Source organism: Canis lupus, chromosome 6 (genome assembly GCF_003254725.2).
Source record: "Canis lupus dingo isolate Sandy chromosome 6, ASM325472v2, whole genome shotgun sequence".
Lineage (NCBI taxonomy): Eukaryota > Metazoa > Chordata > Mammalia > Carnivora > Canidae > Canis > Canis lupus.
Window position 1 is genome coordinate 34,221,183 of NC_064248.1, and position 25,858 is coordinate 34,247,040.

The following is a 25,858-nucleotide window of genomic DNA, read 5'->3' on the forward strand; positions in this document are numbered from 1 at the left end:
CTTTTTTTCAGATGCCATTGTATCCAAATTGCAGGAAGGGAATTGGAAAGAAGTCCATCCAAAAATTCGGCTAAAGGTCATTCTCTTAACTGTAACGGACTCAATGAAGTGAAATAAGGGAAGTGACTGGGAGGAAGACCTACATCTACCTTTTTGTGACTCAATTCTTTAGATGAATCATGGCTCACAGTGGCCAAAAGCCCATAGAAAACCAATACCTTTGTACGGGTAATCCAAGGTCAAATACAGCTGCCCTTTCGAGATAAGCAATCACAGAGTGCTACATCCATCCTCTTCATTTTTAAACTTTATATTGAAATCCTGATCCACTCTCCCATCACCCAGCCTGGTCTCAAGGCATGTGCTCCGTGGTCGGGATTTCACCGAGGTGGACACAATCAATCCAGCTGACTTCAGTCATCACAGTAATCTCTTACATTTTTATTTTACTTTACAGTCTATAAAGTTCTTTTACACTCATTATCTTACCTGATCCTCCCTATAACCCCAGGATAACCTAGTTTTAAGACTTGACCACCTTTCATATGTGACTTTATAGCCAGGTATGCGTCTTTTAAGTACCGCCACCCCCTACCTCGCCTTTGAAACCAGAAATGTTTATTTTAGAAGGAAAATCATATTAAATACCCCCTTCTTCTTCCTCCTACAAAAAAAAAAAACCACACACACACTAATAATAATAGTATCGCCAGATTACTGTTCATTACCATTTTCAAGGTTTTCAGGTTGATTTACTCTGCATCTCTCTACTTTTGACTTTAATTGTGTGTCTGTTGTCATCGGGACCTAACTATATCTTAGATCTGCACTGCATTGGTAGATCTTTTCTTTTCCCTATTGATCATGACTTGTGGAGTAATTTACCTCAATTCCAATTTTCCTTTGCAGGCGGGGTGCTCTCCATCCATGGAAGTGAGTTATGTGTGTTCAAGTGGTGCATCTTATGAATCTTGTTAAGCTTTGCCTCCTTATAGCACCACTGATGGAATATTTAATCACAGAAATGAGTTGGCAGATATGATATACAGCGTGGGTGAGCTTTGCAGCCATCTTACCGGCAATTGAGAAACGGATGGATCTGCCATTTGTCAGTCCCACGTCGACAAGTGTGTATAACCTTCTGTTATTTATTTTTATTTTGTTTTACTTATGTATGAAGATTAAAGGTGCTTGCTTTCCATCAAGAGTTTCATTGGCTAGATATTATGATTCTTCCTAACAGACACCACTGTTTCTTTTAATCTTTTTATTAGATGGCGGTGGAACTTCTCACAATGATGGGGGACCTGTAAGAAGCTCCTTTGAGGCCTCCTCATTGAGATTCTTAGAAACACTATTTCTAATTATACTAAGTAACTTGAAGCATGCTACTGGAAACAGATATTTGCAGATACTATACTTCTATTTATTGCCTTCAAATTTTTAAAAAGTCTGAAATGGAATGGTCTTAGATACTGGCTTCGAGATCCACCTGGGCATTTTTTTTAATTGACTTATCAACCATTTATCTTGAGAATAAGCCCCAAGGAGGCTGAAGATGATTAGATGTAGGCAAAATAATCAACGCTGTGTAGCTTTGTAGGAAAACACCCACTTGTCTTTGGAGAAGATTTACGTGGGTTTATGGGATGTACTGATTTATGCATATCTGCTTCTGAAGACTGGTGTTCGGTAAGCATTCTTCTGGGTAGGACTCGGTAAGAGTTCAGAAAAACCACCCGAAATGAAAGGCCTTTCATAACAGCTTTCTAAATGCTTTCTCTGGAATGTGTGCGCAAGGGAGAGTGTGTGTCATAATTTATCAAAGCAAATTAATACTGTTCTGCTAGTAATTAAAGATCCTCATTAAGAGGTGCTCCTGCCCTCTCCACCCCCACCCCGAGTTAGCAATAAAAATGCACTCAGGGCGTCAAGAGGTTATATACGAAAATCAATAACCTGCCATTTTATAATTAAAGAGAAAATAAATGTTAGGGAAAAGTCCACTAAATTAGGAAAATTACCTTTAGGAGAGATTGAAAATATTGATTTTAATTTACAAAATATGTGAACTTTTCATGCCCCGTTCTGAAAGACAATTGGAGGCTGGGTTGTTAATTCTGCATAAGCTTCAGAAAATCGATAATTATACTATGGGAGTATCATGATATTTGTCATTAATACAAAATCTTATATATAGGAGTGCCTAATAAGCCTGGCTTTCTATCTCAGGCAGATACAGGGCTAGGCTGCTAAAAATCCTCAGCAAATCAATGACAAGGTCTTCATTTCAGCTTTGAGGCACACTCGAAACTGCAAGATAAATCCAGACTATGTTTATAGTTGGAGAAATTCAAAAAAGCCCCCTAAATCCTTAGGCATGGATATTCAAATGGATGACATTAGTAATTATACCTCCATAGGGAAATGAATACATGCGACATCTACATTTGCATCTCCATCAGTATAGGGGTCTGTAAACTTGAGATTTAAGCTAGCTGGATTCTTTAAGGGTCTTCAAAGATTTCAAAGGAATTGTTCTGGAATGTTGGATTGGCAGCATTTCCCCCCATTTCTGAATATCATGAACTCTATTTACCTACATATATAGATAATTTAGGCAAAAAGGAAAGGCTTCTGATTATTAAGGGTAGTTCATCATATTGGCAATACTAGCAGTCTTAAAAGATTTCTCAAGTAACACTTACGTATTCATGTCCCCTTCCTTTTCTTTTTAGATTTAAGTTTATTGGAGCATCTCAGAAATAATTATTTCCTTGTCCAGAATCCTTAAAATTGCCCCTGACACAACCAGTTAACTACTCTGAATATGGAGGAGGAGGTAGTGGGGGTGGGGTGGGAGGGTGGGAAAGGATCGGTAGCATTGGTGGCAGTTGGAATAATCCAAAATTCCATCCTACTACTCTTCTTTAATTTGACTGGTTTAGACACAGGGCAGTAGTCTGATCTACCATCGTAGGACACAGTCAGTAAGAATTATGACTTTCAATATTCCCCAAAAACAAAGAGGCGGTATGTAACCCAGTTGTAAGGAACACAGGCTCCTGATTTCAAACTCGAGCCAGCTTCTTACCCGCTTGAAATCTTAGCCATTTAGTGCTAAGTTACCTTAGTTTTCTCATCTGGAAAACTGCCATGAGGATTTAAATACATTAACTCAGGTAAAGTGCTCAGAAAGAACCATGCCTGCCCGCAGATAATACTCAGTAAATATTAATCTGTATTATAACTTATTCTTTTCCAAGAGTCCCATGATCTAACTTCTGCAGCCGGGCTCAGGGCTAATCTGAATGGCTGCTCTAATGTCCTCAAAGTCATGCTGATTAATTTATTCTTGCATATACAAGTCAGTTTGAAGGGTTTCTTCTGTCTTAATGTCCTTTTAAACACCCACAGATACGCATAGCTTTGAAATCACATATAAAGGAGATGTTTGGGGGTTTCTTGGTGGCTCAAGCCAGAAGACCAGCAGCTACACTGCACGGGACCAGAGACATGAACTCCCTCTCTCCAACCCAAGGGCCTCATTTATATCCTCCCTCTTCATCAGATGACTTCTCGTTTCTTGTCCTTGACCCATTATTCTGGGGAGAAACTGTGCAAGTAGCCAGGTACACATGCTTGCAGAGGACGTGCCAGTGCGTTATCCCTGCTACCCCGTTTCATGAGGCAGATGCATGGAAGCTGCCGTCTGGCTTCCTCCATGCCCTTGTGAGGGATGTCCTTTTTATGCGCTTTGGACAAGGATGTACTTCAGCAGTGTCTGTGCCCCCCAAACAGACTGCCTTGCCCCCGACCCCAGAAACTAACTTCCCTCAAATGGACATGCTGACAACAGGAGGACCAGTCCTCTCATGTATTAAGAAAATAATCTCTTAGTTTAGTGGTTTACTCAGAATTCAGCACAATCAGTTCTCCATTCATTTTCCCCTTATGGCAGAGAGGTGGAACATTAACTTACTTCTTTTTATTTGGCCAGACTTTATGTGGTGCTGGCTATGCACCAAACACTCCTCATGTATTAACCCATCTAGTGCTAAAAGACACCTGTGAGTTTGTTACTACTATTATCTCCCATTTAACAGATGAAGATACTGAGGCACAGAGAGGTTAAGTAACTTGCCTAGAGTCACACAGTTGGCAAGTAGAGGGGCCAGGATTTGAACCTGGGCTGTCTGAGTACAGTGTCTACAATCCTCACTTTGCTAAATGTCCTCTCAGGAGGTGGGTTCCACCATATAATCATGGAAAGCCTTACAGCTAGCTAAGACTTTCCTCCCCCAGAAAAGTCAACACAGCTACTTCACAGTAAGAGAGTCGCTGGAATTGACCCAGGCTTGTGGTAGAAGTCACATGTGAAGAACAAACATAGCCTACCAAAAATCCAGAACCTAGCTGTCATATTGGGCCTTCCCAGATGAACCATTTTTTTCTTTGTCAAGCGGGTTACTATGCCCAAGGAGCCATCCAAGTGCCTTGTGTTGCTCCGTCGTACACTACGGTTGATCCATGATGAGGAAAAGACAGATGGCATCCCAGGAGAGACCAAGCGAGGGGGTGGACTTACCGTGAAGAGGTCCCTAAGTGAGTGGATCTAGGCCAACTGGTCACTTATTTCTTCTTATTAAAGAGCAAGGGCCCCATCAAAGAAAGTTCTTTTAAGCTCCCATGTGGCAAACCTACTAAAGTTCTAAGGTGCTAAAGGCAGCCTTGCTAACGAACAAGGGGCTAACAGCCAGAAGTAACAGGTCAACCAGAGTCAAAAGCTCCGCACTGCTGCTTCTGGGTTATCCTCTCCCAAACTGTGACAAACGAGTTTTCTACACTGATTTCCTGATCAACCTGTAGTTGGCGGGTAGCAGGGAAGGGGCGAGGGGAGACACCTACCCTGGAAGGCAAAGCAGAGAGACATGGAATTGGTAAAGACAACTGAATAATGGAGAAAGACAGACCACTTTTTTTTTTTTTTCTATATAATCCTTCTCTTGGCACTTTCAAACCACTGCCACATTATTAGAATAAGTGAGCCAACTCTCTGCTTTGCCAAGAAAAAAAGAAAGGCAACCCTGAGTGGAGATGTATGGCTAAAAACCACACCCAGCCCTACTGAAATAAAATGGGCACGAACAGCTCTACGTTTATTCAATATGCCCTCAAACAAGTCTCAATGCTTTTCGGAGGCAAAATCAATGTAAAATGTTGTAAGAAGTGGCTTCATGCGTACTCCACAGTGTAATGCACGGATCTGATTCCCCTTTATATATTTAAAGGGTTTTAAACACTTTTGGTTTTGCTTAAAAAAAAAAAAAATCCTTCAGAACTTCTTAAGAGAGGGATTTACTTGGTTCAGATTACTTCATGAAAACTGTTCTTTACTGGCAGGCAAAACACATTCAGAACAAAGAAGTCATGCAAAGAGGAACTCTTTACCTGCATAGAATTCGGGGCTGTAGACCGCACCCACAACTGGATTCAATTTCCAGCCTTAAAACAAATACAAAAGAAAAAAAAAACATTATTACCACATTTGTTTCAACAACTCCTATCACGGCAAGTGAACCACAAATCAAATGGGTTGTTGTAATTTTTTATTTTATATTTAGAGGATATACAGTTTGGGAATGCATAAAAATGATTTGAAACCTATACCTGGAAAAATAGATTTATGCTTTTGATTTGCTGCCGACATAAGTTAATAGTATGGAAACTACTGACCGGCTACAGGTGAACTTTGGGAAAATGATGTGGTAATTAATTTTCTCCCATATCAATATTTTCTAGAACTACCATAATAATTTCAATTTTTGGTCTTCTTTCATGGATCACGGCTACATAATCCATCGTATGTCCCCCCCATGTTATGTTCACAAAAATTTGAAAGCTCATAAACAGAATTCTTTGCGGCAACATATTCTGATAATTGTCATTCCTAATTATGACCCAGAGAATTCCGAAGTGCTTTTTACATCCCAAAGAAAATGACATTTATCCACTAGAGATTAAGTATGGAATACATTTCAGTGCATTCAGGAACCATAAAAATTCTTAATCAATGCATGATATCTAAGGTAACTTTCAAACAACCTGTATAGAAGATTAACAGAATCCTGTAATTTTCCCAGTGTTCTGGATGGAGCATTTTCTGTAAAATGAATCCTGGCCCCTTAGGAACTTTTACTCAAGAAAAAAGCATACAAGAATATTTGCAAATTGAGAAGCTGTGCACATTGCATAGCCATTGGGCATCATTTAAGGAACAACCTCCAAAGAATGGTCACGTTTTAGGGTTTGGTAATTATTTCCTGCTCTTGCTGGTAAATTTTTATGAAAACATCCATTCTTACAGAATTCCTGAAAGACAATGAAGGGCAGGTGTGTTGTCTTTTGTGGAAAACCTTGTGTCTTTGGGCTGAAGGTCAAACACCAGAGGTCCTTTCATATATGCTTCTGAGAAAAAGCAATGATAAAGGTTGGGATGCTAGAGAAGGTATTTCTGTTAAGGAGAGCTTTTCCCAGAAAGGAGAGGTATGATGTCCTATCATCTGACCTGAGTGATGCACCTGTAAGAACAGCCAAGAGGTGGCCACAATCTACAGATTCCCCTAAGGAAGACAGAGGCTCAATAGCTCAATAGATAGCACCATAGATGGACCAAAGAACTTTCTAAGAATTTTTTGTTTCTAAGAACTTTCATCCAACTTGAACGAGCTACCTAGTTTACAGCCCCCAGGATGGTCTTAGGATAGGATTTTTCAAAGTGCTATGCTTGCATCCCTGGGAGGCTTATTAATGGAAACATCTGGCCCCATATCACCAGAAAGAGACATAAAATTCTGAGATATGTTGTCCCAACAGTTTCTGACTGATACCTTCTTCTCTTACATTAACCACATCTTGTCATATAGGAATTTCTAAAGTGAGATGAAAATAAAAATTACCTGGCCTATTTCCGAAAATGTGTTTTATGAATGTGGAAAATGGCTTCAGTTTGACCAACTAAAATTCTACTACTTCCTAAAAAAAAGAAAACACCCAATTTCTGGGGATCTGGGACTAATGTCCACATTTCAAGTCTTTGGAATCAAACAGAAAATAGAGCAAACTGGTTGAATATAAAGCTTCAGGATTATCTGGAAATGTTTAATGTTCTCCCTCCATTGTCCTTCACAGAAATCTAGAGTTCATGAAAGAAGTATACAAGGACCCATATTAAATTAATAATTCAGGTATGAGTTTGTCATTCTTTTTCTTCATCTCTCTGCTCCCCATCTTACACCCTGCTCATGTCCCTATCTTCTACTGGTGGTGGAGACAGGATCTTTTTGTCACTATTGAAATTAGGTTTTATTTTTTGTATATGTCCTTATTAACTCCCTTAAGTACTTCCTTTTCCACACAGGACTGGGATACACCATTCGCTGAATGTGGAACCACTGATTAATTTTGATGGAACTCTCAAAGATTGTAAGTTATGCCAATGGTCTTTCATTTTCTCAAAGAAACACATTTTTCAGATGTATCTAAGACTATGTTTAATCATGTTTTTCTTATCTGCCTTTATTCTCATTTCCTTGAAGTCTTATCTATCTATCTATCCATTGATCAGTCTATTCATCTATCATATTTCTATCCTCTTTTTCTTTCATCTATTCATCTACCTATCTATCGATTGATTGATCAGCTCTTGGCAAAATTTACCTGATGCTATTTAGACCTCCAGTGTTCCCAGGGCAGGCTACTTAATGCCATTATTTATCTATTCACCAACTACCTATCAGTTTATCGTGTCTATTCATGGAAAACTTTCATTCAATATGTAAACAATACTCTCCCTCATTAAGAGATATGTGCCATCTCATGTCTGCCAGTATTAATTGAATAAGGTCATTGGTAAGGTCTCCTTTACAAGAAACCAGCTTGGGATCTGTGAGCAGCAAAATGAAATGTCATGGGAACATCATTGCAGATTTTGCCCTGCTCCCCATCAGTGGTCCTTCCTCCTAAACAATGCTGCTTCCACTGTTGAGAAAACAGAGGACTTTCTGATCCACATTACAGGCACGACAACACAACTTCTTATCCCCCTTCTTTCCTGCAGCCCACTCCTCACCAAGTCTCTCCTTCAGCAAATGGCATCTCTCATCTGCTTGGTTCCTCAGAGCAAAATTCTTGATACGTAATTACTTGATTCTCCCTTTATGCTCATATGCCATGTACAATCCACCAGAAAATCCTATTGGTTAAACTTTGAAAAGACATTTCCATGCTCTCAACTTCCATTCCTCTCCATTGGCACCATCCCAGGCCAAGACACTTCTATTCCTCACCTGGAGAAGACCCTAGCAACAATGCCCAAACATGCTCCATCTCTTCCCATTCCTTCTCTTCTCCTTCCTCCCTTTACCCACTCTATTCCTAATGGCCAAGCGAATTGTAAAAAAGTAGATCAGATATGTCATTCCGCTACTCAAAATTCAATAGCTTCCTTCTGAACTTAGAAGAACACAAACTGTAACCTTGACCCACAACCCACACAACCTAACCACTGTCCGTTTATTTCATAGCATGGTTTCCTTCTCTCCAAACTACAGAGACATTATAATTTTAAATCTTTATAAAACCACCCAAGATATTCTAGATCAATGTAGATCATTCTGGTTTATATCCACTGCTCTCTGTGCTTGGAGAACTCTCCCCAGCTTCTGGCAAAGTTGACCTGATATTATGAACGTCTCCAGTGTCTTCCCAGAGCAGAATACTCAATGCCACCTCCATCCCCTTGAGCTATACCCTCATTCAATTCCCTGTGTTGTTTTTTGCATAGCTCTTAACACTACCTGGGTTTATCTTTTTTTCTTTCTTGTTCTTAATTGTTTTTATTACCATTCTCGTTCATTAAAATTAATGGTCAAGTGAACAGGACTGCTGTCCAATGTGAATTCCCAGCACCTAAAACTGCATTTGGCAAATAGTCAGTGCTCCATAAATATTTACTTAGTTTTGCTCTAAATGAACAGAAGGAATAGAGAGCTTTTTCTAATGGACTTATTCCCTTTTGGCTAGGATTCTATCTCCTTCCAACCTCCAATGACCTGCTTCTTGATATACATATAATAAAGAAGGACCCTGTTAGGGGTGACTGTCTTCAAGGCAGAGGAAATAAGAATCCAGACCTTCAGAATCACCCCTGCTCAGACTTAACAGAGCTCATGCAGACTTATGTAAATGTATGCAAACCATATGCAAATAGCCTTGTAGTCCCTGTGACTCCTTCCAGTAGTACCTGGAAAAGACCCTTGGGATAACCCTGCTGGAGACAGGAGACTGCACTGTCAGGAAGGTGGACCAAATGATCCCAGTTTTAAGTTCTCAGGAAGTCTGTGTACATCCTCAGGCCTTGCAAATTCAGAGATTTTGATCAAGGACATTAAATCGAACAATGAGGCTTACAACAAAAGAGAACAGCTGATAAAGCCCACTGCTCCCAGCCTCCCAGGGCCGCCCATACAACAAGGCGATGGAGCAGAGACCAATCAGACACAGGCGCTGTGTAGAGAGATTCCTCTGTGGCTGGGCCACTGGGGGCTGCATCCAAATTAGCCCTCCCCTCCTCAAATTTAGCTTCTCAAAGGTCGTCTGCCAGCCTGTTGTAGAAAAATGCTGCCCAAGCTCGCCAGTGTTAACTATGGCTGTATTAGATGTTAAAAGGCAAGTCTGAATGTGCATACAAAAAACCTGCACATGTCTTCTTTAGGGCTTTGCTGGGTTGGATATCAAAGAAACACATTCAAGAAAGCACCCTTAAATACACCACAGGGGTTTCCAGAACTGCATACCAGTGCTTTCTAAAGACAGCTACTGAGGATGCCAGGGTCTTGGTAGTTGAAGTGGTGCATAAGGCAACACCCAAAATGAAAAACTAAGTGCACATTGTGTTTGGTTTGCCCGCTTTTTTTTTTTTTTTTTGCAACATATATTCATGGCCAACATTCAGATTTCATTAAGATACAGGATTTCTGGTTTTCTTGAAAGTTCAGTAGAAATAGCCAACTTTAGATAAAGAATCCCATACAGACCAATTTGCTGGAGGTGACCAGGGACAACTCCACCTAACCCCCAGTTAGCCACAGACACCCATGCTCCCTATTGCATGTCTGGCTTGGAGGCTGAATGTCAGCAGTCTTTTATTATTATCATGTCCTGCTTTTCCTTCTAGTAGAGAAATATTTTGCTTTTCCTTTTATAAAAATGGAAGACAGTTAAAAAAGAATGTGAGTCTTTCAGACCCTCTCTGTTTGCTCATCTATTTTACCTGCCTAGGCTCTGTTAGCATCTGAATATTTGATCCTTAAATTAGTATGTCTATCAGGAAATTCAACTTACTATCTATAGCAAAAAAAAAAAAAAAGAAAGAAAGAAACAAGATGACTACTTATTATTGAGATTATCACAGAATTAAATTTTTTAGGGCATTCTGTACCCCTGGCCCTATGCTGAGTACTTAACTTCATAAAAAGCACAAAGACACCTAGATAGTAGGTCCCATTATATCTCAGTTTCCACTTAAGAACACTGGTATGTGGAGGGTTTAAACAACTCACCAGAATCCAGCAGCCAGTGAAAGGCAGAGCTGATACAAACTCTACTTTTCTCTCTATAACCTTTGGTTTCTTTGGTTCAATTTTTATCCTTCCTAAGCTGAGGGAAAAAAAGATCCACATCCAACACCCATGCTTCTCCAACATCCAGGGAATCCCTGAGAATTTGGTTCTCAACTTGCTTTGTACTATAAACATTTGATCTGCAAGGAGAAGAATGAGCCTCTGCTCTGGTCTGAGGGCTGCTATCTTCAGGAGAAATTAGCAGTATAGGAGTAGCCCAGTTCCCTCTTTGTGAAGCTCTCTGGTGGATAGTATTTGCAGACCCTGGTATGTCATTCTATAAATTTTCTCTTACATCCAAGTTCAAATGTCCTAGGAAATATAATGTTGTGATGATGGTATAGCAGAGTCTGCTTGCATTTAGGGTCTGGTCTTACTCATAACTGGAAACTCCGTGGCTGGTTAAGTTCTTATTGGACATGTGTCTGCAGGAGTGCATGGATATGATGGTGGCACTGACAATGACATTTCACCATGTGAAGATGACCTCAAAATGTGATGACTCTAGGAAGGTATTATTTGCTGAAGTGTAAGTTGGTGGTTTGTGAGGATGAACCAGGCAGCTAATACATGAATCTCACTGATCACTCACTTTTCTCATTTTGATTTGATTCCATGGGTCTTGACTTATCTTCTCTTCCCCACCCCTAGGTTTATTGACAACTAAAATTTGTACATATTTAAGGTGTATAACTTGTAGATTTGATATTACATATACACTGCAAGATCACACCACAATCAAGCTAATTTACATATTCATTATCTCATGTAGTAAGTTCTTTCTTCCCCTTCTTTCCTTCCTTCCTTCCTTCCTTCCTTCCTTCCTTCCTTCCTTCCTTCCTTCTGTGATAATATCCCCTCTTAACATAGTCGCTCTTGTTAAGGATCTGAGAGGGCTCTATATCTTTTGTTGTATTGTAATTTATGGGAACGGTTATTTGTAGTGATGATATGACTTATGGATTGGAAAAGCTTTGAGCACTGCTTTTCTTTAAATACTAACAGACTCCACAATGTCTTCTATAGAATCCAGCTACTTTATGTAATTAGGATTTGTATTTGTTTCTTTCTTTTTTTTTTTTTTTGTATTTGTTTCTTAAGTCAGTTCTGCTGTGACTGTCCATCCATCCTTTGAGTCCCATACTCAGTCCATGTGACAGGATAAGCCCTTTGAGTGCCCCCTTTCAGGTACATGGATGAGCAACCCACATGACTTATTCCCAGAAACTAAGAACGCATGGCTACCCGGAATGTGATACGGGATGTTTACGCCACAAAAACAGGCATTCAGGGCTGAAAATTCAATAATCTTTTCATATTGTGGTCAGTTGCCATTTGCGTGCAGTTCTGTAAAGATGATGGAGGGGAAGTGATGTTCTTGCATATACACAGGCATGACCACAAGGTTTGTTACTTCATAATAAAAGGGAAAGAGTTCACTAATGACTTTATCTCTATTAGCCTCAATTTTTGCCTCTTTAAAATAGGGATAAGTATGTCTTCTTTGTAGGACTTCATATGGGCCCAGTGCATTTAAAATGTTTAGCATAATGTCATACGGTCAGTGTTCCAGAAATGTTGGCTATTAATGAATTGTGTCCCCAAATTCCACTGGGCTAGTTTTCAACTCCTCAGTAGCACACTGATCAATAGCTCTTTCTTTAAAATAAATATGCATCCACATGGCTTAAGAAATAATATTTGGCTTCCTTTGTTTCATTTTCTTACATAAACAGCACAACTCAGCACACACACACACACACACAGTTGCTGCTTCATTATTAAAGGAAATGCCCAATAGTCACGTTGATGTCATCACATATTAACTCTGGCAAGTTGCAGAGCTATCATTTTTACCAAGTAGAAAAGCTTCACGATACATAAATCAGAATTTGCTTCATTTCAGTACTGGGCATTAAAAGTCTGTTGTGGAAATCTTCTATACTGTTTAAAGCCACATCTTGGGTTGTTGGAGCTGGAAAAATGGGTCAGCAGAATAAATAATTCTTCTGATTTTTGCAGTTGGAGCCCTAGTCTATTGAGAGTATATCTCTGTTTAATGGTGCTCCTTTTAAAAATAAGAACAGATTGATTTAGCCAAATTGGTAGTCATTGGCAGAAGAAAACATAAACAAAACCACTAAATGCTAATACTACTGTTTATAACAACAATAACAAAAATTTCAATGTCAATCAGTATGGAAGGTAAGAATAAATCCATATATCCATTTCATTGATCACTATATAATCACTAAAAAGAATAAATAGAGCTTCCCCATGACCCAGCAACTGCACTGCTGGGGATTTACCCCAAAGATACAGATGCAGTGAAACGCCGGAACACCTGCACCTCAATGTTTATAGCAGCAATGTCCACAGTAGCCAAACCGTGGAAGGAGCCTTGGTGTCCATAGAAAGATGAATGGATAGAGAAGATGTGGTATATGTACACAATGGAATATTACTCAGCCATTAGGAATGACAAATACCCACCATTTGCTTCAATGTGGATGGACCTGGAGGGTATTATGCTGAGTGAAATAAGTTAATCGGAGAAGGACAAACATTATATGGTCTCACTCACTTGGGGAATATAAAAAATAGTGAAAGGGGATAAAGGGGAAAGGAGAGAAAATGAGTGAAAATATCAGTGAGGGTGACAGAACATGAGAGACTCCTAACTCTGGGAAATGAGCAAGGGGTAGTGGAAAGGGAGGTGGGAGGGGGTTGGGGTGACTGGGTGACAGGCACTGAGGGGGGCATTTGATGGGATGAGCACTGGGTGATATGTTATATGTTGGCAAATTGAACACCAATAAAAAAAATAAAAAAATAAAAAATAAAAGAATGAATTTGGTCTGTATGTATTAACATTGAAAGAACTCCATATTGATTTATAAAAGTCAATTAAAAATGATGTGCACACCATGATATCATTTATATAAAAAGCATATAAACAATACTCTGAATACTATATAAATATACTTATTATATTTTTAAATATTTTTTATTATATGTATATGCATAAAAATTTTTTATTATATGTATATGCATAAAAATGCAAAGTACAGACAATAATCTATAATGGTGGTGTCTTCTGAGGGGAAAGTAGGATACCAGGCTGGCAGTGGCATTATGAAAAATATATTTAATCTTTCACATGTAATTAAAATATTAAAAATGGAAAATTTCATACATTTTCCTTTATCACAGTAATAAAATTATATTATTTTTTAAAATCTACCAAACAAAGGAAAAAATACTTTTCAGTTTTACAGTTCAACTCAACTATTAGCATTTTGATGTAATGCCTTTCATTATTTAGTTGAAATCATGCTATACTTCTTCATTATAAAATTTTTCATTCATTAGGGGGGCCTTGCATAGTTCTCATCTTGCTCATTTTAATGAGCATAATATTCCACTAAGTATATATACTTTAACATATGAATTATATTCTTCCTAGCTTTTTGGTACAATTACATATGTGATTAGCATATCAGCAGCTTCCACATCCCCTCAACCCCCATATATCTTAAGAGAGAAGCATTCTGACAAGGATTAAAGAATTAAGATGGTCAAATGCCTTCAACTCTTGTTATATATGTGAATTCTTATTGTGAGGCGTTTTGAGACAGCTTCTTGGTTAGGAAGAGCAGAGATGCACTGTCTTGAAGGGGTCTGCAGTACGCACAACATCTCATCAAGCTCGAAACAGCACTGGGCAACCCAGAGGAAAGCAAATACTGGACTCATTGTATGGAGCTCATCAGGAAGCCCCCTCTAAGCCACTTCAAAATCCTAACAGCTCTAGAGAAGACTCAATGCCAGAACCAAATTCTCCAGTCCCTCTTCCAGAATATGGATCAACAAGGAGGTTGGTGGTGGAAAAAAAAGGGATACTAACAAAACCTCCATCCTCCCTCAACTTACTATTCTAACAGCAAATTATATGACCAAGTCATCCCTGAATAATTACTGTATCTCATCCCAAATGGGAGTTACTCTAGAAAGATTAGAGGAAGAGCATGTACACTGTACCTGAAAACTAAATTTGCCTCTATTGTGAAAATTATCTTTTGAAAACATTATTATTGGGCACCCCCAGGGGCTTAGCGGTTTAGTGCTGCCTTCAGCCCAGGGCATGATCCTGGAGACCCGGGATCGAGTCCCACATCAGACTCCCTGCATGGAGCCTGCTTCTCCCTCTGCCTCTCTCTCTCTCTCTTTCTCTGTGTGTCTCTAATAAATAAATAAAATCTATCAAAAGAATTATTGAAGTCTAGTTGGCATACAGTGCTGTATTTTAGCCATATGACACAGTGATTTGATAACTCTGTCCATTACTCAGTGCTCCCCACAATCAGTGTAGCCATTGAAAAATGTCCTATTGCTTCAGGTGGTTCACTGTAGCAGGTCAGCAGCAAATACATAATAGTCACACTGAGACTAAGAAGGCTTGCTGAAACATATTCTGTGGTTAAATTACTTAACAGATTCAGAGGTAGGGATGCTTTCTTGAAAAGGCCAATCTCTACTTACCATTTGTATAAGGGTTGACAGTCTTTTTATTTGTCATTACACGTGCTGTGGCATTATTTACCTATGTACATAGAAAACTCAAATGAGCACATATGCCAGGGCCAGCCCACAGTTCAATTAGTTGCATGCATTATGACTGTGATTACTTATTAAAAAAAAAAAACTAAAATGCATTTTAATTTATAAAAGGCAGTAGGTGCATAACAAAATCATACATTTTTATAATTACATTTACTTCATAACCATTTTAACTTACAAATCATTTCAATAAAGCAATGTCATATCATTTAAAAGTTTAATAAGGAGACAGTAAAAGCAAATTAAAAGGAACTGCATAATTGAAGATTTAAAAGCATGCGTGTACTCCATGGTAACACAGAAACAATAAATATTTTTAAACAAAATAAAATTCATATGAAGGAACATGCAGTGGAGTAGAAGAGGGGAGAGACAAGGTACAAGGGAACATAAATGTCAAAAAAAAAAAAAAGGAGGGACAAACAAGATTTAGCCGTGTGCAACACTTTAGGAGGGAAGGACCATCAGGAAAGCAACATCTAGCATTCAACACTTGGAACAAGAGCCTTTACATCGCAAGAATTAACAAGATCATTCAAGCTTTAAAGTCACAGCTAACAAAAGGATAAAAGAGAGGGTGCATTGTTTAACACAATATGGAGTTAACAATCTGAGTAAGATGTGCACTGTCATATCTCAATCCAGTCATTGCCTCCCAGGCTCGCTTAGAACGTACACTCAATTACAGGCGTACCGGTACCCAAAAAAATAGAGCATCAAGAAAACTTAATACGACAAGTCAAAAAAATCCACGTGGTATATATATGTATATAGATAATCAGCACTAAATACGTGAAGCGGCAGATGGACTTCACCACTTACCATTCACCACCATCGCCAGCATGGGTTTGTATACAGTTACCATGGTTACTGAGAGTTTGGTGAGGGGCCTAAGCGTTATCGTCGAGGGGGGAAAACGAAAGGCAAAATATGCAACATCTTACTCCAAAGACTAAAGCATTTTTAACTGGTATTTTTTTTTTTTTAAGTTTTAACAAATATAACCCTGTGGCCATGTTGAGGGAGATCCAGTGGCAGAAAGAATAGATTCTAAGTCTTGAAATTTTAGCATTTATTTATTTATTTATTTATTTATTTATTTATCCAGTGAAGAGTGGCCAGATACTGAACAGGAAATCCTGTTTGGTTATTCACTTTATTATCAAAAGAGTGCAAAGATCAAACTGGCTTCTTAAACAAACCAAAAAAAAAAAAAAAAAAAAAGAAAGGTTCCATGACAAAGACCTCTCAGTTTTTTTTTTTTTTTTTTTTAAACAATCATTCCTCCGAATGCTACTGCTTTCACAATTTGGCTCAATTTGGACACCACTGTGGATCCCTCGTCAACCCTGCAGTGGAAAGAAAAAGAAAAGGAAAAAAAAAAAAACTGCCTTGTATTTTGTTTTGTTTTGCATACTGTCTCGACTGTTTGGAATCTACTGCACCCATTGATGACAAAACACAGAAAATTTTTTAAAAAAAGTTCAGTCACCTTTCTTTTGTCTCACTTTTGCCATTCACCTTTCATCAGTAATAAGAATAACACAATAAAGTAAAATTTAAAAAAAGAGTAAGGCCAGTTTTCCTTTTTATATATAAATATATAGAGATATATATAAACAATGAGAAGGGAGTAGGATCACATACAAGACACAATGATGCATCTGGAACAACGAATGAGCGTGAAGCAGACATTGATAAAGAAGATGTAAAGGAAAATATTTTGGACATGCACCTCGATTTTACGGCCCTCTACCACGGTGCCGTGTAATTTCTCCCTCGCCCTGTCCGCATCGGCACTATTTTCGAAAGTTACGAAACCAAATCCCTGCATGCAGGAGGGAGAAGGGAAAACAACATGCAGATTATTATTCCAGTCAACGACCACTGCGTAACGTTCTCTCGCTTTAATTTCTAGGTCTTGTCCTGGCTTCAGTTCTGTAACATGCAAATTAGAGAAATTATAAGAATACGAAGATGTGCAATAAGTAAGCGACAAATGTGAACGAGATTGTTTTTTTTTTTCTGTCACCAGTTAGCTGTAACCCCTGAAGATTATTCAAAGAATGATACCAAAAAAATACCTTTCTAAATGTCACTACAGAAGAAAATAAGTCTAACGGAAAGAAAAGGAGATCAAAATAAATTTACAGTGTCTTCACAGAGAAGAAAACGAAATAACGAGGAAAAAAAAAGGGAACCACTTTCTTGACATGCAAATTAAGAATGAAATAAAATAAAACGTGTGCACGGAATTCAACAATGAATGCCAAAATCTTCTAACATTGCCTACAGAGTCATGCCGTGTGGTCTTAAGAACATCTCTTCTTCATGCAATTTTAGGGTTATTTAAATTTGTCAATTTTACAGCCTTTACTTCTCAAAAATAAAAATTAGAAGCCTAAAAAAAAAAAGGAAAGACCTTTTTCATAATAAATCTTAAACTCTTTGATCTAATAAACAAAATAATCACATGAAATGAATTGAAATTAACATCAATTAATAATGCAAACAGTTCAAGTCACATGTTTTTATATTAATACTTCCCCCACCCCCTCAAAAACATAGATGCTTCTGAGTTTGTCAAATTTCCAGGCTACTTCATTAACTGAAAAGGGAAATGTATGTATATATAGTAACGTTCTAAGACATTATCTTGATACTCATTTGTCAAATCAACAGGTAGAAAATAAAGGAGCTTTGTTAAAAGAATGTTATTCACAATAACACTCCGGGCCTTTCCTCTCGTACTGATAGATAACAAATAGACCCTTTACTTCACCACTGGCATATTTGGTTTTAATATTTCAGCCTCAAAAAAAACAACCCCACTAAATGTCACATTGTAAAAATCCACCTTTTTTTTTTCTTCACTGAGACTGTTCCTAAGAAGAGTACAGAAAATATGACACATTATTTTTAAAACCCCTAAAAATATTTGTACATCTTGTTCAGAAATATACACCAACCTTTTGAAACCATTCCAGTGTAAATTTGCCCAGCTCTTTCTGGTGAAACAATGCAATGTGTTGGGGCTCCTATTTGCAACTGGGTAAACTTCACTGAAGGGACATGCTGGTTTGCAGCTTAGCTGGGGCAGTTTGATATTCAGTGTCACTAACAAAATAGACAGTAATTATGAATAGCAAGTAGTCATGGTCAACTAATGCTGACTCCCAACCCCTCACTAGGTGGCTGAGGCGATTTCCAAAGCTCAGCGTATTCAGAGAGGAGTTGGCCCATGGTCTGCCTGAAGAGAGAACTTCCCAACGTCAATGTGGGCTCATCTACAGGAGGTCCCAGCTGTGGAGGGATTTAAGCTAAATTCAATGATTATTTGACAGCATTCTATAGAGAAAAAAATAAGCAGCTTTACTTTGGAGGACTGGACTGAAAAACCTTTTATAATATGTCCCACTGTGAGGATCTGTGATCAGGATAGGTCTGGATGATTTGATCAGTATAGGACTTTATGCTCCGTAACAGAAGGAGCATATTATAACTTCATCTCGTACATCGCTGGTGGTATCCCCAAGTGAGAAAGGTATCAAAATACGCTAGGCTAACTGATTAGTCTTGAAATAACAGCTCTTCAATGGGCTGAAGACAGGATTTGAGGGGGTTTGCTCTATTAAAGACACTGACCCTTGGTCAGAGGGTCCCACAGTGAAAGGAAGTGGGGAGCATAGCATATTAAACATTTAGATTCTGGGGTCCTGCCACATATCTACCCAATCAGAATCCCAGAGGGGAGCCCCGAAATCTGTCTGCTGAGAAAGCTACTGTATGGCCCAGCAACTGCATTTCCATGGCCTCTCATGTCACCAAACACCATCAAAGGAAAGCTTGTCCATTGTATGAAGTAGGCTATCGTGTTGCCGACTTCCAAGGAGCAACCTATGGAGTGGAGTGAGTTTCAGAGGTGAGTATCTAACTGACTTGGTGACCTGGATCTTAGGCGCAGGAGTACAGCCATTGTCCAGTGGCAGTGTCCACTTCCTTCCCTCAAAACCTAACCCTCTAGCATGCACAGAATGTCATACAGCTAACAAATAAGGGAAATGAGGATGCTGGCTGTTTCAGGGGCCATTCTCTCACTGGGCAAGCTAAGAAAATCCCCAGTCCCAGTCTTATCGATGGAGGGTTTGGTGGCATCATTGCTGCCCGTGGGCACCGGTCATCAGCACCACAGCACTGCCGAGGTAGGTAACCAGATGAAAGGGAACATTTCACCCACCCACCAAACACCGTCCCCAAGCATCATCGTGATTCCTGTCTGACCCCAAGGCGAACCACACTGGCCTAAAATCAGTACCCTGTGTGTCAGGGAGACATGGAGGTGGGGCAGAAATAGGTTTGAAATCCATGTAAAGTTCATGAACTACAAAGCAAGTAGTTCACTACATTCCCAGGTTCTCACTTTGTTTTGAAGTCAGATAATATATATGGATTCTTCTTATCTTTACTTTCATTTTTCTGCTAAACTTTGCTCTTTCTCCTCCCCTCTCTCTCTTTTTGAGATCCTCAATATTTCTTATTTCCAGCTGCTGAGATGACTAGGAGAGACTCTAGAAAGTTGGGTTCAGAAGTGCTTGCTTCGACACAGTCCCCAAATACCAAAGGGACTGTCCTCCTTCTTCCATCAGACAGGCTCCCGCAACCCCCAAGGGCACCAGGTCATATGGCCTCCCTGGGCCAGAAGACTGCCTGGATTCTTGTCTGGAGAATGACGCCAGGTACCGGCCGTTTGTAGGTATCCGCTCTGTCAAGGGCAGGTGCTGGACACCTCTTTGAAACCCGTGCCGAGGCTACTTCTTTTATCCTGCCTCAAGGTCAGAATCCAATCTCAAGGAAACCACAACTCAGAATTCTTCAAAACATTCTGAATATTTTTATCCCAGCCTTAAAAAGGGGAACGGAAGCAGCACATTCTGGACTTGGCCTGCGAGCACAGCAGCTGGTTGCAATGCCGGGTGTGGAATCCTTAGCGTTCTAGGATGCACAGGGCTCCTGGCTGCAGGAGAGGCACCGCTCCGGGGAAGGCATGATGGTGGGGAACCCGAGATGGACTGCCAGCCCAGCGTGACTGGCTTATTTTAAAATCCACTGTGAGTTGTTATTCTGACCTTCCCAAATCCCAGTTATTTTTCTGTTTTGGTTTTGTGGAATATGCTTAGGGGATGGTTCCCCCCCCCCTTTTTTGGCAATTAATGCACATATAACATTTTATTTGTTAAATAAAGGCTCTGAAGCACCCAGGATGCAAGAGCACACTGGTTTTTCCTCTTATGTGAAAATCCTCTAGTTGCTGGTACAGAGAGAGAACTATCCATTAAGAGGGGAGCTGTGGATATGTGTCTAAAAATTCATTTCTCTGTGGGGCTAAGAGCTTCATGTCTCATTTCTTCCGGTTCACCTTTGCAGGTGCGGCTCCTTCTCCCTGGAAGACCGCCCTCCCTCTTTCCCTTCCCTGGGAAATTCTTACTCATGACAATAGCCACTCCGAGCTTCAATGCCCCTTCTTCCAGGAAGCCTTCCACCCCTGACGGTATTGGTCTGCCTGCCTGGCTTCTCAGCAGCCACACACGTGCCACAGAGCACAGCGTGTGTAGTATGACAGTTGTTGGTCTTAATGGGCTGTGTCCTCCACCTCTCAGGAAAATCTATGAGGACGGGAAACACCTCTGACCCACTCACCACGGATTCAGCCATCATCTTGTACCTGGATGGAAGCAGGACTCACAAATACATAATGAATCAAAGCTCAGACTCCCTATTTCCTGGATACATGAAGAAGTAGCTGTCTCTGGCTGTATCCCCCAAATCCATTGTTTCAGAGTTAAACAACATGTTTTTATATCCCCTAAAAGGAAAAAAAATGAATTATGGGATCTCTCAGCCCTAACTGCTCTCAAATTCTCATTTTTGAAGTCTGGCGCATCCTTTTAAAATGTGGTTTCCCTGTATATTAGCTATTCATGGACACGTGAGCTATGTAGGCTGTACGTTCTCAGGAGGACATAGATCCTGCCTGTGTTTGTAGGGGGAATACACACATGCACACACGTGCACCCCAAACACCCAGAACACAAAGCCATCCTCACTGAGCCCTGAGTGACCTGCCTCAGGGACCAGCTCCTAAGACAATGGCCAGAAGGTGAGCTCCTCACTCTTAGGAGCCCACCTGCTTCCTGGCTGCTTCTCCTGCACCAAATGATGAACATGAGGTCGTGGTGGTGGTTCAGGTTTCCCAACTACGTAAATGGAAATGTTCCTTTAAATAAGGTCCTTTCCAGGACGCCTGGGTGGCTCAGTGGTTGAGCATCTGCCTTCGGCTCAGGGCCTGATCCCAGGATCCTGGGGTCGAGTCCCACATCGGGCTCCCTGCATGGAGCCTGCTTCTCCCTCTGCCTGTGTTTCTGCCTTTCTCTCTGTGTCTCTCATGAATAAATAAATAAAATCTTTTTTTTTTTTTAAAGGCCCTTTCTTGTTGAGGATAAAGTCAAGTCTGAAAAATATCCATGTGTGAGCTGCTGTTGCCATTTAGTTCTCCAAAGGACAGTCTTGAGGACGCTCCAGTCATACCTAAACAGCCTCAGCACTTGCCAGACTGCCTTTTTTGGAGGGAGCATACCCACCCAGGCTCTTCTTGATGTCTCCTAATCAAAAGTAAAAAGCAGGTTCACAAACTCAGTTGCTGGATGTGGCAAACTTAAATGGTCTCCATTGCTAAAGCCCCAGAGACAGGCTAATCACGGCAATGACGGAGGAAGTATTAAAATAGTATCTCCATTGTACTTTCAAAATAGCAAACGATATTCTTCTAATGTCTCAAAACAGCTCTCGAAAAAGGAATTAAATAGCTTCTCCCCACTGGCAAAAGTTACAAACCAAAATATAAATTAAATATAAATTTAAAAAATTAAAACTTTAAAAGCAGTATCACTACAGACTCAGGATTAGATGATGAAAGTTGGCTAACATTCCGGGTCATCTTCTAGGATTTTGCCAAGAATGCATAAAGCCTGAGTGAAAAGGATTAGTTAGGCTGGGCACATTTTTTCTTTTCTTTTCTTTTCTTTTTTCTTTTATTTTCTTTTATTTTTAAGAAATTGCTACACCCAATGTGGGGCTTGAGCTCACAACCCTGAGATCAAGAGTCACATGCTCTACTGACTGAGCCAGCCAGGTGCCCCTGGGCACAAATTTTCTTAATGCACTTTACGTTGCAGGCATAGAAACAGCCCTTATAATGATTTTCATACAAGAAGCAGAAAGAGGGGCACCTGGGTGGCTCAGTGGTTGAGCATCTACCTTCAGCTCAGTTCGTGATCCTGGGGTCCTGGGAAGGATCCACATTGGGCTCCCCACATGGAACCTGCTTCTCCCTCTGCCTGTGTCTCTGCCTCTCTCTCTCTGTGTGTGTCTCTTATAAATAATAAATAAATAAAATCTTTAAAAAAAAGAAGCAGAAAGGAAATTAACTTCTGTTTCCCCCAGCCTAGAGGTCATGTCACTGATCTAAGAATAACTAAAATATCTGAAATTCTGGGAGAAGAAGACCCCTGAACTAGCAGAACCAGAGAGTATAATGAATTGATATTTTCCCCCTCATCCAGCATATCGCAACATCATTTTGGGTGTGGAGAGGAGAATAACTAGAATTTTCTTCCCTCACATCAATCTGCATCATCCTAGTTAGGAGGGAAAGGGTGCAGACTGCCCAAGGAATAATAAGTCTGCTTCACAGGAAGGAGGTGGTTGCTGTGCCCAAGAGGGCTGGCATTTGTCCCTTTTGAGAAAACCATTTCTTCTTGTAACCCTCCTAGATGTTGACTTGTCCCAAACTGCTTGCGTGAGGATAGTTAGGGGGCTAAATCCAGCATCTCTCTGTATCTGATAAGCAATTTGTCCCAATATCCACTTGTGCAGTCTGAGGATGCAAGAAGGGAGCTTAGAATTCCTGACAGCCTGGGGACCGGCGCTCTAGAAACCAGTCAGAGGCATTGAAAGTGGTCACTTTCTGGCTGCTGAGGTCAATCTCTGAGTTCTTCAGCAGGACTGGCACGGCTCAGCATCTATGGCTAAGCCGAGTGCACTGCTTTCCTCAAGGGAGATTCCAACAGAGTTCTAGCGTTTTCTGTGCGTGCAGTGGGATGAGGACACTTTAGCAACCACAAAACCCCGGTGGGCAAGGGGTATTTTGCATTCAGATGAAGCCTGGGCATTTCCTTAAAACAGGAAAACTCGGTGTGGATAACTTTAACGACGGGCCTGGAAGGTTTGTTAAAACACAGATGGCTTGGGCTCCCATTCTGAGCATCTGATTTAGGAGGTCTGGGCTAGACTCCGAGAATTTGCATTTCTGGTAAGTTCCTAGGTGTTTCTGCTCCAGGGACTGCATTTTGATGAGCACTGTTAAAGGGGATGCTTTGAGAGAGGTGGGCCTTTTTTCCCTCAACATATTTCCATGTTGAATGTGCGGAGCCTTTCCATATTGCCCCTGATTTTTACTAACACTTTTAGCTCTGGGAAAATCTATTTAAATATTGGTCTTCTACGGGAAAAAAAAACCCAAAAAACCAAAAAACTAAACACCAAAAAACAAATTCAAAGCAATGGCAAATTGCAAAATGTGGAGTGGTAAACATACTAATGAATAAAATTATATTCAAAAGGTTGGTGTATATGAAATTCTCTCCCCTACAACCCAGGAAAATAACTGCACTTTATTAATACAGAATAATCACATATTTACCTGCGCATGAGACTATCAACTCACTTTTTAATATAAAGAACATAATTATCACTGAAAAACAAAAATGTAGCAACAACATTATTTTTTAAGCATGGGCAATTTTCCTCTGGAAACTTGATAAATATATATATATAGATAGATAGATAGATAGATAAATAGATAGGTATAAAACAGCAATTTTAAATTACCCCCTTATACATTTAAACTGAACCCAATGTATTTCCCACCATTTTTGAAACTGGAGGAGGTCTCTAAAGGAATTCCCACTGAAGTGTATTTTCACAATGTGCTAATTAAAACAGTGCAGTTGTTTCCCATTATCCATAGCAAACGTTTAAAAATAAGCTAAACAATCCTAAAGTAAATTAAATTGCTTACCTTTGAGCCTCGCTCATTAAAAATAATTTCAACATCTAAGATTTTACCAAATTGCTGCAAAGAAATAGAAATGTTTATAAGCAAGAGAAATGGAGTAAATCATATTATGCACATTGGTAATTGCACCCCAAGTCAGAGTTTGTTTTTTTTCTCTTCCTCTTTTAATATCAAGGATAGACATTTTATGTTGTTGTATCCTTAGAGATGTGCTTGAACCAGGAGAAAGCACAACCATACAAACAATTTCCATTTTATTGGATACCCCGCCAGGTGAGATGTCCTAGTACGGGCCTGGTGCAAAATGTGTAATCGAGTGGTTAGTTCTAGTTTCCTTGCTTTATGTGTCCACAGTTGCTTTCCCAGGCACTGAGCAGCAAAGATTAAAAGTGGCTTGTGTGTAACCTGACCCTCCTAGGCTATTCCACTAGCCTCCAGGAGAAAGATCCTTGCGAGGTAAGATTTTGATAGTAAAATGTCCAAGTAGAATCTGATGATGAGGATTGTGGCCCTTGGCCCCATATAAGCTAGGGTAATAGCCAGGCCACATAAGACAAGAACAAACAGATAAAAGCAAGATCCACCACATGGACATCCATCATAATCAAGACACCAGCATAGTTGTGATTAGCCCTGGGGCCGAAACCTACTTCTCTCAAGATGGTTCTCCATTTTGTTAAACAAATAAATAGATTTTAACAATCAGGAAGGATAGGCTCTATAACAAGTGAAAACAACTCCACATGGCTAAGCCCGGAAACATGGTTTCAAATTACAAATGGGGCAGCCAACTGAATTACAGATGCCTGGTTAAATTTAAATTTCAAATTTTTCAGGATAATTATGTCCCCTCAATATTTAAGACATACTTAGACTTAATAAAATATGTTATCTAACATTCAAATTCAGCTATTGTTATCCTGCATTTTTTTTTAATTTGCTAAATCTCATAGTCCTAGTGAGAAATGCACATCAAGCAATTTGTGATTCACACCCTGAAAAGAAGGGAATACAGACCCTGAAACCAGAAGCATCTGATAGTCCAAGATCCCTTTCCCCTGACACTGGAGTCCTTTCTCTTTTTCTTAGATTGCATGAAATACAATTCATGGGTGGGTATTTCTTGAGCATGCAGGTGGGAGAGAGCGTCATAAAGGCATGTGACATGGCCCAGGAAAACTATGATGGGAATTTTACCCTGATGCAGAATGAGGGCAAGTGCTCATTTTAGTGATTAAAAAGTAAACAGAACCATATGAAGGAATATGCCCATCCTTCTTTTCCTTTATTTTGAGCTTTTGTATTATTCCATTTGCTTTTGCAGCCTGGATTTTTATTATATCCTTTATTGCCCGAGGAGATTCTGTGTTCCCCTGGGTGGAAAGCATTAAGCAGCCTCCATGTAGCAGGGGACAGAGTGGTT

The 25,858-nt window shown here is 39.8% G+C and overlaps 1 protein-coding gene across 20 annotated transcripts in view; it reads right to left on the reverse strand.

Moving 5' to 3' along the window:
• The window catches only part of RBFOX1 (RNA binding fox-1 homolog 1), a 2,033,116-nt gene that overhangs the window by 94,760 nt on the left and 1,912,498 nt on the right, over positions 1 to 25,858 (reverse strand). For all 20 annotated transcript variants that reach the window (XM_049111427.1, XM_025416573.3, XM_025416572.3 and 17 more), the window contains 4 exons: positions 24,439 to 24,492; positions 17,038 to 17,130; positions 15,225 to 15,285; positions 5,452 to 5,505 (listed from right to left, as the gene is read on the reverse strand). In XM_049111427.1, coding sequence (XP_048967384.1) covers positions 5,452 to 5,505; positions 15,225 to 15,285; positions 17,038 to 17,130; positions 24,439 to 24,492 — 262 coding nt within the window. The remainder of the gene's footprint in view (positions 1 to 5,451; positions 5,506 to 15,224; positions 15,286 to 17,037; positions 17,131 to 24,438; positions 24,493 to 25,858) is intronic.